We start from the raw sequence: 14,171 nt of genomic DNA, 5'->3' as shown, positions 1-14,171 counted from the left end.
GTGGTAACTATGTTCCTCCACCAGGGGTGTCCTGCCAGGCAGCCCTCCTCCAAGTTCTCCTTCCTCTCAGGTAACCATTTCTTCCCCTTGCACCTCCAGACCAGGCACCTTGGGGGGCAGGGTACAGCTGTTGTTAGCTAATGGCATTTGGCCATTCCTTGAGCCCTGCCCACACTCTTATATATTAATCTACTCTAAATCACTGTATTTGAGGATGCCATCAGTTTTCTTGGAGACCCAGTGACTACATGTCTCATGTACCTGGGAGGAGAGCTGGAAATCTGGTGGACACCTTGGTGACACCGTAACTAGGCTGAGAAGCAGCACTCAATAGGGGGGAGTGCAGGGACAGCGACAGATCACACACCTGCTTTGCACCCTATACTCCCTCACTCCAGAGGAAGGAGCTTGAGCTCCGAAGAAAGATTCAAACCCCAGTCCACCATTTTTGCCTGTGATATCAATCTCTCCAAACTTCAGATTCTTCATGTACACAGTGGGTATGAACAATGCTTGTCTTACCGGGCTGTTAGGAAGATTTGGGGAATAAATAGGAAAAGAACCTAACTGCAGTACAGAGCAATGCTTCCCAAAGGTTGCCAAGCCCTAATTCCCGCGACTCTGTGAATATGTTGCTTTACACGGCACAAGAGAGTTTGTGGATGTGATTAAGGTCACAGGCCTTAAAATAGGCAGATTATCCTGGATTACCCCTGAAGGCCCAATCTAATCACTCGGACACTTAAAAGTAGAAGAGGAAGGGAGAAGAGTCAGTTACAGAAATGTGCACAAGAAGGGGAGGCAGAAGAGACATGACAGCATAAGAAGGATTTGACATACCGCTGCTTGCTCTGACCTGTTCAGAGACCACATGCGACTACACACAATGGCCCAAAAGAGGCCTCTAGATGCTAAGCAGCACCCCCAACCCCCAGCCAGCAGCCAGCAAGAAAATGGGGACTGCACTGAATTCTGCCAACCGCCTGAATAAACCTGGAAATGGATTCTCCCCTAGAGCCTCCAGAAGGGAAAGCAGCCCAGGCCACGCCTTGATTTTAGCCTTGTGAGACAAGAAGCAAAGAAACCCGCTGAGTCCGGTGGACTTCCGACCTACGGAACTGTAAGATAATAAATGGGTGTTGTTTTAAGCCCCTAAATTTGTGGTAATTTGCTCTGGTAGCAATAGAAAATAAATTCACTAGTACAGTGAGGTCTTGCTGCATAGTACGTGCCCACTATACGTATGTTATCGGCCCTCAAAGAGGAGAGTTAGGCAAGATATGGAGGGGCCTTCCCAGGACCCCAAACATTACGTGCTCTCAAAGAAATAAGCCTGCCGTGATTTTACAACCTAACCTAGAAGCTGGCTTTCTCTAGTGCTTTCCAGCTGTCATGAGTGTGGGCCCCCTACATGAGTAGCCTCCAGCAGCAACAGCAGGAGAAGGAGTAGGAGCAGGAAATGCTGTGTTTCCCCTGACTTAGGCAAAACAAGCCTGTGCACATCTGACATCCAGAAGGAAATTTACACTAGAGCCGACTGTCATCTCTCCGGTAGGATATTTCTTACCTAGAACCCTCAGTCCTGACGCCCTCCTACCTGGAAGCAGTTTCTATTTCTAATATTTGCTTCTAATTGAAGCACAGGCTAGGAAGAAGATCATTTCCTGCTGCTAAAGCCTTGCTTCTGTTTCTCTAAGCCAAATCCATCTCTCCAGCCACACGTCAGTATCTTCCAGTTGCCTAACCATCCAAACCTAGTCCTTAACCAGAGAACACGGACCCTCCTTGTTACACTACTTTATTTGATGACTGGAGCTCCTATGCTTTAATAACTAGGTCAAGTTGAAATAACACCCTAGGACACTGGGCCCGGAGCCAGGTGTCAGAGATGTGGGCCACTCAGCATTCAGTCACTAACAAAGTGTGCAGAAAAGCAAGAGGATTAAGGGCTACCCACTGGGCACAGACATGTGCCTCTAGCTTGAATCAAACTGTAGACACTTCGCCAAGTCCCAGTACTTCTTTAAGGCTCCAGACCAGCAACTGGTGATCCTTTTTTTTTTTTTTTAAGATTTTATTTATTTATTTGACAGAGAGAGATCACAAGCAGGCAGAGAGGCAGGCAGAGAGAGAGGAGGAAGCAGGCTCCCTGCTGAGCAGAGAGCCCGATGCGGGTCTCCATCCCAGGACTCTGAGATCATGACCTGAGCCGAAGGCAGCAGCTTAACCCACTGAGCCACCCAGGCGCCCCAAGTGATCCTTTTGACAATAATCTTCATTGCCGTTTCAGGAGAACCACCTCACTATAAAGAGATTGTAATAATAAGTGCTAATATTGTGCTCACTGTAGAGCAGACACTGCTCCATGTAACTGTAAAAGTGTTCACTTATACTCTCCAGGCAATTCAGAGTTAATTTCTATCATTTTTATCAGCTAGCTTTACAAAAGAGGGAACTAGGGCTTAGAAAGGTTAAATAACTTGTACAAGGTCACCTGGTAGTACATGGCTAGAGCTGTAATTCAAACTTAGGCTAAAATTTTTTATATGCTGCATACCACACTGATTTCTCTTGATTGAGCCAACGTACACAGAGCCTTTAGGTCTCAACCAGGAACTGTACCAGACCCTTGGAGATGCAAATACACCTAGGAAAAAATTCATTTTCTCCAAGCTGACATGATAGAAGAGGAGACAGTTTTGTAGAAAGAAATATGTATTGACACATTTTATTAGCAGCATGAACACAGTTTAATGGAAGAAGTAATTGGACCCTCTAAGTGGTGGAGAATTATAGGAAAGAGGAAAAGTAAGATTGAGAAAGGCTTCTTGGAGGATGTAAAAAAGAGGACAAGGAAGATAGATGTAAGTGAAAGTCGGAGAAGTATCACATTAAGTGTGGGCAAAAAGCTCATTAACCCTCTTTCCCTTTGTTTCCTCATTGCTAAAATGGAGATCATAATACCCATTCCAAGGCTGTTACAAAGATTTACTTAGGTGATAAATCCAATGTGTATCACCTCTGTTCAAAACATTCTAATATATATTACTCTCTTGCCTTCTACCCTCCCTTACCCCACCAAAAAATAAAAAACAAAAAAACCCTTACATAAAGATCAGATGAACTCAAAATCCAAATTAAAATGCTCGGGAGCATTAAAGGGGAAACATAAATGTAAGGTGGTTATTAGATACTGGAGATAGGAGCCCAAGGTTGTCTAAGACAGATCTGGATTCTCTCTCCTGGAATAGGCCTCCTCTTGCTCCACCATCAAAACACATCCCCAAGAGTAGAGATGTTCAACCAGGTGGCCTCTCATTCACCTGACTTAAGCCTACTGCATTTTCTGCACAGAGCTACATTAAGCACACAGCCTCAGCGGCTCCCAGTATGAAACAGAGCATCCCTCCGTCTCTACCTCTGAAGACTGGGGACAGTCCTTCCCAGTCACTCTTCAGCTTTAGGGGGGTCGGTTGGTCCCAGGGACAGCTGACAGCCTTATTTAGGCAACCAGCTGCTCTGTGATACACAATGTCCTGAATGCTCAACGTCTGGTGGATGATTCTTTTGTATCCATATAAGCAGCAGTTGGAGGAGAATCCATCAGTCCCTTTGGTAGCCTCAGGGTGTCAAGGCTGCCATTCAAATGATTACCACCATAATTATTAACCATTGTTTTAGTGAGATATCTGCTAGGCGATTGTTTTTCTTTCTTTTTCTAATCATTAAAAAACAATCAAATTTCACTGGAACAACGGTTGCCTCAAGTCATATCCACACATTTATTAAACCCCTTCTGTTTTCACAGCTCAACAGGAAGTCTTAGAGGAGGGAATACTTAAAATGTCCTCTGATTTGAAAGAATTGAGGTTTACACAACAAAATAATTATAGGGAAAAGTCACACAAGTATACAACATACCAATACAGTGTCAGAGGGGGCAATTTTATTTTCTGGATTTTATTACACGGGGATGGGGTGCAATGGAGCAGTCACCACGGGTAGAGGATTTGGAGACGTGGGATATTGTGGTGGGACACTGCTTTCTTTTCCACCACGTAAGAGAAAAACAACCAAGGGAGCAGACAGATACGCACTCCATTAGAGTAGCCGCCGGAGCCTGACTTTTTGACAAGAGAGTTCATCATTTAGGGTAAGTGTTAAAGGTAGAGCCTTTGCTTCAGGAAGAATGATGTGTCCTGTGTGATTCAGGGAGACAAAGTCCCTGTCCACATTTCGAACCCATTTTTTCAAGCGTGCTAACCCCACACTGTAGAGGGCTGTGCGAGCTGCTGTCACTCACTAGGCTCCAAGAGGGTCCTGGAAGGGATGTCCTGAGTGTGTCCGTGTGTCGGCCAAGGTGTACAATCATGCCTGATGGCCCCCGGGGGCTCGGGAGCTCGGGGTTAACCACACCCAAAAATGTTTACCTCCACGGCCGAGCTGTTTGAGGAACCCGGTTCAAAAGAGGAAACTACTAACCGACAAGGCGAGAAAGAGCGCCGGGAGCCCACTACCGCTGCGGAAACAACATCCCAGGGGGCGGCAGGAGCTCGCTGAACGGCGGACGGCAGGGCTCCCCGCCCCCCGCACCCCGAGGCCGAGCGGGAGCTCGCTGCGGACAGGCCCCGCCGCCGCCCGGCCCTCAGCGAAGCCCCCGGGGCTCCCCGACCGCTGGGAGGCGTAGCGACACCCCACGCGACACGCGCCCGGGGTCGAGGGACGGTGTTTAGGGGGCGCGGCCAGAGGTGGGGGCTCGGGCGCGGCAGGGTTGACGCGCGGGCGGACGTCGGACCCGGGAGGGGAGAGAGCGCGGGGGCTCGCGCAGGCCGAGGCGCCCAGGTCGGAGGGAGCAGCACCGGGTGGCGCTCCTGAAGCGTGAGGGTGGGAGTGAAAGCGGGAGAGGACCGGCGCACGGAGGATACGGGGCCCGGGACCGTGTGAGGGGCGGGAGGGATCCGCGGACAGGGCGGGTGCAAGGAAGTCCCCGGTGAGCGTTCGCACACACGCTCAGCCCTCAGCCTCCAGTGGCGGGCTGGCACACAGAGCGCAGGCCTGGGGGCTTGGGGGGGATGACGGGACGCGACCGGCGAGTCCGGCGCGTGCCACTGGGTGGGACTCGGATCCAGGCCTCGTCGGAGCGGACTGGAGCGGAGACTGGAGCCCGCAAGGCAGGAGGGCGTCGCGTCAACAGTCCCGGCGGCGGGGCGGGGGCGCGTGCGCGTGCGCGTGCGCGGCTCGCGCGGCGGGAGAAGCGGGGGGAGCGGGCGTGGGGTGGCAGGAGCGCGCGTGCGCGCGGCCAGGCAGCCTGGGCGGCGGGTCCTTCTTGTGACGGACGGCGGCGTCCGGTCCTGCCCGTGACGGCGGTGGCGGCCGATCCTGCCTGTAACAGCTGCGGCGGCTGCTCGAGACACCTGCGGCGGCGCCGGCGGCGACCCCGCGGCGGCCGCTGAGATGTTGCCCCTGGTGGTGCTGCTGCTGGGCTCGGCGAGCTGCGGTGAGTGGCCCCTCTCTCCTGGCTCGGAGGCTCCTGTTTCGCCGTCCCCGAGGCGCCCCCGCGGGTGTGTGGGCTGCGCCCCCGCTGGCCCGGCGGCGCTCTGGAGAGGGTCGTCAGAGCGCGGGACGCGCGGGCCCTGCTTGCTCCGGGTGCGAACGTAGGAGGGCCCGAGGGTAATCCTGCGCCCCCTTCCTTCCTTTCCCTCCTCTTCCTCTTCCCCCGGGGTGCGAGCGGGGTTTATCTCCTTCCCCCGTACTCCACCTCCAGATGCACACCGAGGAAGATTCTGAGCCGTGCTTCTCACGCAGAAATTAACTGTAGAGAGAAAGGGCGCGATCAGAGGCGAGGGTTGGCAACTGTTAGGGGCCCCCCTCTTTTGCACCCCTCTTCCTCCTCGGTGCTCAAACGCATTTGGGGATGAAGGAGGGAGAGTGGGAGGGCCCGGGCCTCTTGCGATAGAAGTGCGCATTTTGGAGAAGTCTGCAAGACGGGATTTCTCCTGTTTGCCCTCCTACATGAATATAGAGTTAAAGAAACGTAAAGGAACAATTAAGTTGCAATTCCAACCAAGCATTTAATCAGAAGAATCTTCTGGCCGTTTTTTTTTTTTAAACCCTAGAAATAAGCTACCTGGAAACTCAACTACCCCCACGCCCTATCAACCACTTTAATATAGTCCAAATTGTACGTTCAAATGTTTCCACTTTATTTGGGTGAACCGTTTTAATAGTAATCCAGATTTCGCTTGAAATATGAAGACTATAACCTCCAGTCAAAACGTATTTGCAACAGAGTGGGATTTGGTGTCTTTCAATACCAAAGGCGGTTGGCCCCCCCCATTTGGAATCCATTATGCTTCCCCCCCACCAACGTGTGCTTCGTCTGTAAAAAGTAAGGAATAGGAATTTTCGTGGTTCTACAGTGCTTGTCATGCTTTACATCTATACAGTCCTATGTGAACTTTTTGTAAGATTCAGTATTGAATTTGAGTAGCAGACGCAATTGTTACATTTAATTCTAGAATGCTTAATTAATTAGATTTTAAACTGATTATTAGCCTCACTGTGCCATTTATAAATGCTTGTGACTTCAAGCCATTTCCATTATGCCCTTAAATCTTTGCTTACCACTTTCTACAATCTCTGAAACATCCTGGGTTGTTGGAGTTGTTGATGCTATCTTTATTATAAAGAGCTGATCATTAGATAAGGTACTATTTCTTGTCATCATCATTAATGGCTTGTTGCCATTACTATTACTATAGCGAAAATACTGCTTTCAGAAACCTGTTGTATGATCAGAAAGTCTATGTATTGGACCAAATTACAAATTTGTAATAAAATATCACGAATTCAGACTGTTGGCATCAAAGCTGGTCTGAAGAATAAAGAATGTAAATTATACATTAAAAAACAGTGGTCCTGTTTTCAAGCAGATGGGAAAGAACTGCTCTAATGGTACTTTTGGGGCTAGGCCTTCTTTAATAATAGTTAAGTCACATATAATTGGTACTCATTTACATGCAGTATTAATGTGCTCAGTTCCCTACATAGTCACAGAATTCACAATTTATAGTATTTCATTGTACTTAATAATAACCTGAAAAAAGCAAAATAGAAGCATTATACATTTGAGTTCTGTGAAGTGTTGACTATAAAACAGAAAATGATTGCATTTGTTATAAGATACAGTGGATTTTGTGTGTTTAATATGTAGTTTTTAAAAAGGTAGGTATGAAAATACCATAACCGTCTCAGAACACAAGTCATTATCAACCAGGGTATTTGAGAGACTGAATTTAGAATTCAAAATGAGTAGAACAGTCACAGATGTGTGTTTATTTGTCCTGAAGTTTGATTTTGCTTTCAGTTTCATTTATAGATGATTGGTAATCAAAGGCATTTTTTGGAAGCCACTCAGTTTCAGTTGACCTTTGTGGCAAAAGAAGTTACCTGAAATGCTCCTTCCGTCTACTTACAGGCAAACTGCAACCCCCCCCCCCCTATTGGTTTATAAGCTGCAGAATGAATTACTACGTTCCTTTCCTCTCCCATCCCCTATAAGTCCAATTATACTTTGTTTAAAAGCACATTGGTAGTTTCAGTAGTTTTTAGTAACTGGCAAATAAAACTTGACTTAAATAATGATGGTGACATGGACTGTTTTTTCACTGGTTGAATAATTTTTCTTTGTTGGAAGTGAGTTTTTAAAATCAAGAGTACACATAATTAGAAAATAGTTTTATTATATAAGCCCGGCAGTTATTTGTCTTGCTTAAACGAAAATGTTTTCTTTCCTCTTAAGGAATATATTACTCTTAAACACAAGTTGCCATTTTTTTTTTTTAAGATTTTATTTATTTGACAGAGAGAGATCACAAGCAGGCAGAGAGGCAGGCAGAGAAAGAGAGAGGGGAGGAAGCAGGCTCCCTGCGGAGCAGTGAGCCCGATGCGGGGCTCGATCCCAGGACCCTGGGATCATGACCTGAACCGAAGGCAGAGGCTTTAACCCACTGAGCCACCCAGGCGCCCCCACAAGTTGCCATTTAAGGAAGTGAATGCCTATTTAAAAGTATTTATTTATGGGGCCACCCCAGCAGTCTAGAGGCAGTGTGTTAAAGCATTACACTAAATGCCTACCATTAGGACACTTGCTCATGCTGTCATCTGTATTTTGGCAGATGTTTTATCTTTGCCACTGAGTTGTTAATGGAGATTTGAAAGGCCAGGTTCTAAAGAAGAAAAATAGGTGTTTTTCCTAAGTTTGATAAATATTCAAGTCCACAGTAATCACTCTTATTATTAAACCAGTTTGCATTTCCTATAGCCAAATAAACATTGCTTTTAATACTCTAATGTTCTTTTTGTGATACAGTTTTCATATAATCATTTTAGCCATCTTTAAGGTTTTTGCTGTCAGCCTTTGTATAAAAAAGATATAAATTTTATATAAAAAAAGATTAAAATCTCCATATTTTGACACCTTGTGTCTCAGCCTAATATAATGTACTCTTTCTTGCGTAGTCATAAAGTAACTTTTACATTGTGTCCTAGTGCAGGTAGTTCTTCCATGATAAAAGAACAAGAATAATAGTGTAGAATCAATTTTGTTAAACTTATTGTAGTACTAAAGTAAAAAAATATGGAGCACCCAAGAAATTTGATCTTTATATTCCTAGACTGAGGCAAGAGAACCTGGATTTTTCTCCTTCGTAGTTACATAGAGTTGAAACAGAAATTATTGTTATACCTTCCTCTGAATATTGCATTTGTTATCTATGGGACAATTAGGTAAGACTCAGAATCTGATTAGCCCCAGGTTTTGAGATACAAATTAAGAGAATAAATGTGCATATTTGAATACATGTCACTCTTACCGGTTAAAGGCAAGGCAAGGCATTTGGCAAGTGCAGGGTCTGTCGAAACTGCTTTTTCCGTTGCAAACTAGTATGAGCCCATGCTATGTTCTAAGCAGCGTGCAAGGCCCTCCTGGGCATAACAGATAAATTTCAGACCATATGCCTCTCAGTAACTTAAAATGTAGTTTACAAAGAGTAAGGATTTTTGTTTGTTTGTTTTTATCTCTTGGACATCTAGTATATCTAGATCTAGTATATTTTAAATGCATGGTAAGCCCATAATTCTGGATGTTACTGACTTGAAACTGCTGTCTCCCCTGTAATTCTAGGTTTATCACTTCTGTTCTTACAAGGCCACTTTAAATCTAGTAGGGAATTTGAGTCAGAACTAAACACCTTGTGGACATGCCTGCTTTACCCTAGACCTTATTTGGTCTCTATTGAGGAGAGAGCTGTCTGAATCTCCCTTTTTGACCCTCATTGTAACCCGATTCAGTTTAAGACTCTAGTTCTTCATAACAGGGGCTTAATCTGATGGCAAAAAGTGGTAAGATTCTCTTTCAGCAGGTATCTTTGTTCATGAGCTTTGCTTCATTTACCTCAGTGACTGTTGGGCTTCTTCCCCATTCCTGAACATCCATTTCAAGCAGCTAATTAACTTCCTACTCTACTGCAAAAAATAGTGATGTGTGGTGTGGACTCTCTCAGCTTCCCTCCCACCATTACTAAACTTATCTACAATTTCTTAAGCAACCTTCTCATTCTCTTTCCTCCCTCAGTTTCAGAAGTGTACCTATTCACCTTTCCAACAAAAGGTTCACCTGTCTACAGCTCTTTCACTTTCACCATTTTGGAGACCTGCCCAACTCAGCTTAATTCTTCATTCTTTCATCTTAGATCTTTCCCTCTCCATGGACTCCTTTACTTTAGCTTGCACGCAGCTCAAGTCTTACACCATATTACAAAACAAACTAGAAGAACTGAAAAACCTTGCCCTGGTGCCTATATTTTTGCTGCTGCCTTCTCCTCTGCTTTCTTACACTGCAAAATAAAAGAGAATGCCTCTTCATTCTTTCCTCCTATTCACTTCCCAAATGCAATCTGACATTTGATCCCACCAGTCTGTTGACATTGTTGTAGGTAAAAAAAGATAATGATGTAGTTTTCAATCTAGAGGCTCTTTTTACTCATACTATTTAACATCTGTTTTGTCCACATGAAGACCCTTCTTTGATGTCCACAGTGGTATTTTTTGCTGCTCTCACTTCTTTTTCTCATTTCCGTGGTTTATTCCTCTTTAACTGTTCTCCCATAAATATTGGTGCTCCTCAACATTTTATCTCTGGTTCCTGCTGTGTTTGCTTTGTAGGGACTCTCTGGGCAATCTTGTTTATGCTCACAGTTTCACCTGCCAGCTGTGATCTTGGTGATGCCCAAGTCTTCATAGCTCTGACCTTTCTTCTTAAATTCAGATCCGTATGTCCTGGGGTCTACTGGACATCCTTATTTCATCTTACTACAGGTAGTTTAATACTCAGCCTATTAAATATTGAAAGATTATTCCCCTGTAGATCTCCAAAAATCTCTTTTCTCTATAAAATCCACAATCTAACCAGTTACTCATACTTTAATAAACAACTTTAATTCTTTCCTCCTCTTCTCCCTTACTTCCCACACATCCAACTTATGTTGATGTTCTTTGTTTTTTACTGTAATATTTTGGCCTTCACTCCAGGTGTCAATTACCTGGACTATTACAGTGATCTCTTGATGGGTCTCCCTTTCCCATCTCCCTTCGTGCCCTTAGTTCACCCTTCATGCTGCTGTTTATTTTGTTTTGTTTTTGTTTTTGTTTTTCTTAAATGCAAGTAAATCCACATATTTTGCTCTTGCTTATATTATCAAGTCCCAGTTCTTCCGAATGGCATTCAGGGAAGCCTTTACACTATTTCTTAACCATCCCTTTTTCCTAAAGTTCACTTGAAGAACCTTCTGCCTCCAGTTACTCACTTTTTCTCATTCCTCTGCACATGTTATGTACTCTGCCTAGAAAGCCTTTCCTTTCCTATATAATTCCTACTCATCCTTCAAGACCTAGTTTAAACATCATTCTCTAGGAAGATCATTCTTAAACACATTCATGTAATTTTTAAGAAACTCTTCCATGCAATCTGCAACTGACGTGATCGAGATTTTCTGTTAAAATATGTAGCTTCTCCATTCTATAATCAGGTCTATTGAAGTGAGAAGTAGTGGAGGATTTTCTTGGCATATGGAAGAAGAGTGAATCCTCTCTGATACAATTTTCCTTTCTTGGGATTCATACTTTAAATGTTTTACATTTATAAGGAATGTACTGGTTTGTGCTTGCTAGACCCTGGATCCATAGGATACCAAATGAAGACATTATCCTTGTTTCTTTACCTTTTGAGCCTAATGGTGAGATCAGTTAAGTAAAACAGTAATTTCAAGATTCAGTAGTAGGTGCAGTGACAACACTTGAAAAGGGGACAATAGGAGCAATAAGGAGGGAATGAATATAATTGAGCAGTGGTAGGGAAGAGGAATAGGATTGAACATCTCCCTTGCGTTCTAGCAGGAAGAACCAAAGTTAGTAAACTGTAGCTGCCATTTATTGAACATTTCCTATGTATGTGAAAATACTGCAATAAGAAGTTAATATTTATTATCTCATTAAGTCTTCAAAGAGTCTCTATGAGGTATACACTACTTCAGTTCACACTTTGTGGATGAGGAAACTGAGCTACAGAGGATAAATAACTTGTCAGTGGTTATACAAGGAGGAAGTGCAAGTCTTGAGCCAGGTCTGATTCCACAGTGTGTGCTCTTACCTGGACACTGCATGAACAAGTGTTTGCCAGCATGTCCAAAGGCATGGATGGAGATGAAGGGCATTTGCATATTCATAGAATTGCAGGAAGTCATTATGATGGGAGCTTAGTTTGGAAAAGAAGGAGTACAGGAGGTGGGGCTGGACAGGATCTTGAAGGACCTAGTTTGTATTGCATGCTAATGGACTTAGAATTTAGCTTGAAACAGGGAGAGGGGTGTTGTTAAAAGTATATTAGGCAGAAGAGTTCACATTTGCATTTAGAACAGTTATTTTGAGAACTGTGGAAAATACATTGGGGCTGAGATGGGAAAACACTGAGGCTGGAGGTAGGGAGCTAGTTAAGAGGTTATGGCAATATCTCAAAAGAGAGATGATAAATGGCTAATACATACAGCAGGCATTGGATTGAGGAATCATTAAATAGGTTGGGCCTACTACAAATTCTTTATAACTAAGGAGATGGAAGAATCTAGCGTGATTCTTATTAGGTCCAGGTCTGGCTGACTGATAGATAATAGAAAATACTTTGGATGGTGAGGTTTGGGGAGGAGGCTAAGAAGAGGGTAAATAGGTTTTTGGACATGTTGACTTTGAATTAACTGTAGTACATCCAAGTGGAAGTACACAGCAGACAGTTGACTTTCCAGGTCTGCAGTTAAGGAGAAAGTGGGGCCTGGTTAAACAAAAAGTGTGTAGGTAGTTTAACTGTGGAGTAAGAGAGAATGCTGGGCACTAGGGGTTGGGAAGAGGGCACTGCTGTATATGGAGTTTTGAGGAACACTAATATTTATTGTGAGTCAAGGACTAGATTTCAATGAAGAAAGAAAGCTGTTATGGGGTGGACAAAGCAGTAAGAGGAAATTCAGAATCAAGAGCTATCAGAGGCCAAGAGATAAGAGCAAGAAAGGAGCTGCCTATTGGCCCAGGAGCTATAGAATATTTGAGATAGAGAGTAAACCGTGCACATTCACTTTCTCACAAGGGATTATTGGCAGCTTTGGAAGGAACTGTTACAGCGAGGAAGAGGTAAAGGCCAGGTGGCAGAGACTTAAGAAGTGAATAGGAGGTGAAGAAATGCATTTAGATTATTGTTTTAGGATGCTCGGGAAGAGAGAGACAAGTACAAGTAATTTTTTAAAAGTTGACTAATATTTAAGCATTTTTTATATGTTAAAAAATAACCTATGAATGGCATGGGGGATGTTAAGAAGCTAATAATCAACTAGGGAAAGTCCTTGGGGTGACTAGTGGGTGTGGAGGCAGAAATGTAAACTAATGGATGAAGGAATACGATTGTGACAAGGAGGAAGGTGAAGAGGGTGTGGATAGTTGGGGTTGCAGGTAAATATATAGGTAGGAAGTATTGGAAGCTTCTGGCTTCTCATTTACAGGGCTCAAGAAATATGGCTTCTTTGGAGAGTATAGGATAAGCTTTTGCAAAAGGGGAATGATTTAAGGGTTACAAAGGAGAGAGAGAGGTTTTGCATGGAACATATACAAAGATAAATGATTGAAGGCCCAGATGGGTGGGAGCTGTGACAGTCTTCTGTTGTTCCCCTAGTAGCAATGCAAATTTCCTTAGAATTCTGTAAGACTGATTACTCTCCTGCCCATCTATAGCACTTTGTTCATACGGAAGGATAGCACTTAGGACTTCCTGTTACAAAAAGTATGTATCATAGTTCCAAATGAGAATTGAAAGCTTCCAAAAGATAATTGCCGCTTTTTTCCGTCATTGTATCTCCTCATCCTATCACAATGTTTCAGATCAGGTAATTCTCAATAAATCTTTTTTGCATTTGTGCATTTCAGAGCTAGGCTTGTGTGCTGTGACTACAATGTATTGAGCCTTCTCTGCAACATATAATAGCTGTTTTCAGTTCTGTGGTCGGAGATGGTTTCAGTTGGTGGTCTGTATTTACAGAGGTTGTGAAGTCCACTATTTTTGGCAGTTTATATAAAATAATTTCCCCATTTCATTTGTTAATTTATCTGTAGCTCTTGCATCACTGATGATTAGTTATATTTATCTATTCCTATCTGATTTAGACTGCTAGAGGCATATCTTGATTATTCAGAGTTTCCTTATTCATGTTAATTATCTATGTGCTTTTATTTGCTTTCTATATTTTAAATCTTTTTTTTTTTCACTTTGATGTTTCATCAGAAAGCATTAGGCAAAAGATAGAAAACCCAAATCAGATAATTTTACTGTTTAATAGTTTGGGTTTTTTTTTAAATAAATGTTTATAGAGGATGAAGCTGTCATTAACAGTTGGTGGATTGGCATTTTTGGACTACCCTTATTTATTAATTAGCACAAGGGTTATCAAGTTATGCCTTATCTAGGTCAGTTTTACTTTGAGTTTTATTGATAGTATTCTACTTAAATTGCTTCAGCTATGATTGTTCTATTGCAACAAAAAATGCAGTGCAATTAGTGCTTTCCGATTTTTTAGAAA

At 43.5% G+C, this 14,171-nt stretch overlaps 1 protein-coding gene across 7 annotated transcripts in view; it reads left to right on the top strand.

The window, feature by feature from the left end:
• The first annotated feature begins 5,284 nt into the window (after positions 1 to 5,284).
• The window catches only part of CD47 (CD47 molecule), a 45,948-nt gene continuing 37,061 nt past the window's right edge, over positions 5,285 to 14,171 (top strand). For 5 of the 7 annotated variants that reach the window (XR_007126399.1, XR_007126398.1, XR_007126400.1 and 2 more), the window contains exon 1: positions 5,285 to 5,497. Coding sequence is in view for 4 of the 7 variants with exons in the window: in XM_047723730.1 (XP_047579686.1) it covers positions 5,455 to 5,497 (43 nt within the window). In the remaining 3 variants the exon portion in view is untranslated. The remainder of the gene's footprint in view (positions 5,498 to 14,171) is intronic. The other 2 variants (XM_047723768.1, XM_047723747.1) reach the window with 1 other exon arrangement.

This window comes from Lutra lutra, chromosome 1 (genome assembly GCF_902655055.1).
Source record: "Lutra lutra chromosome 1, mLutLut1.2, whole genome shotgun sequence".
NCBI classification, from domain to species: domain Eukaryota; kingdom Metazoa; phylum Chordata; class Mammalia; order Carnivora; family Mustelidae; genus Lutra; species Lutra lutra.
The sequence above is the reverse complement of the archived record's forward strand: the minus strand, read 5'-3'. Positions and strand labels throughout refer to the sequence as shown.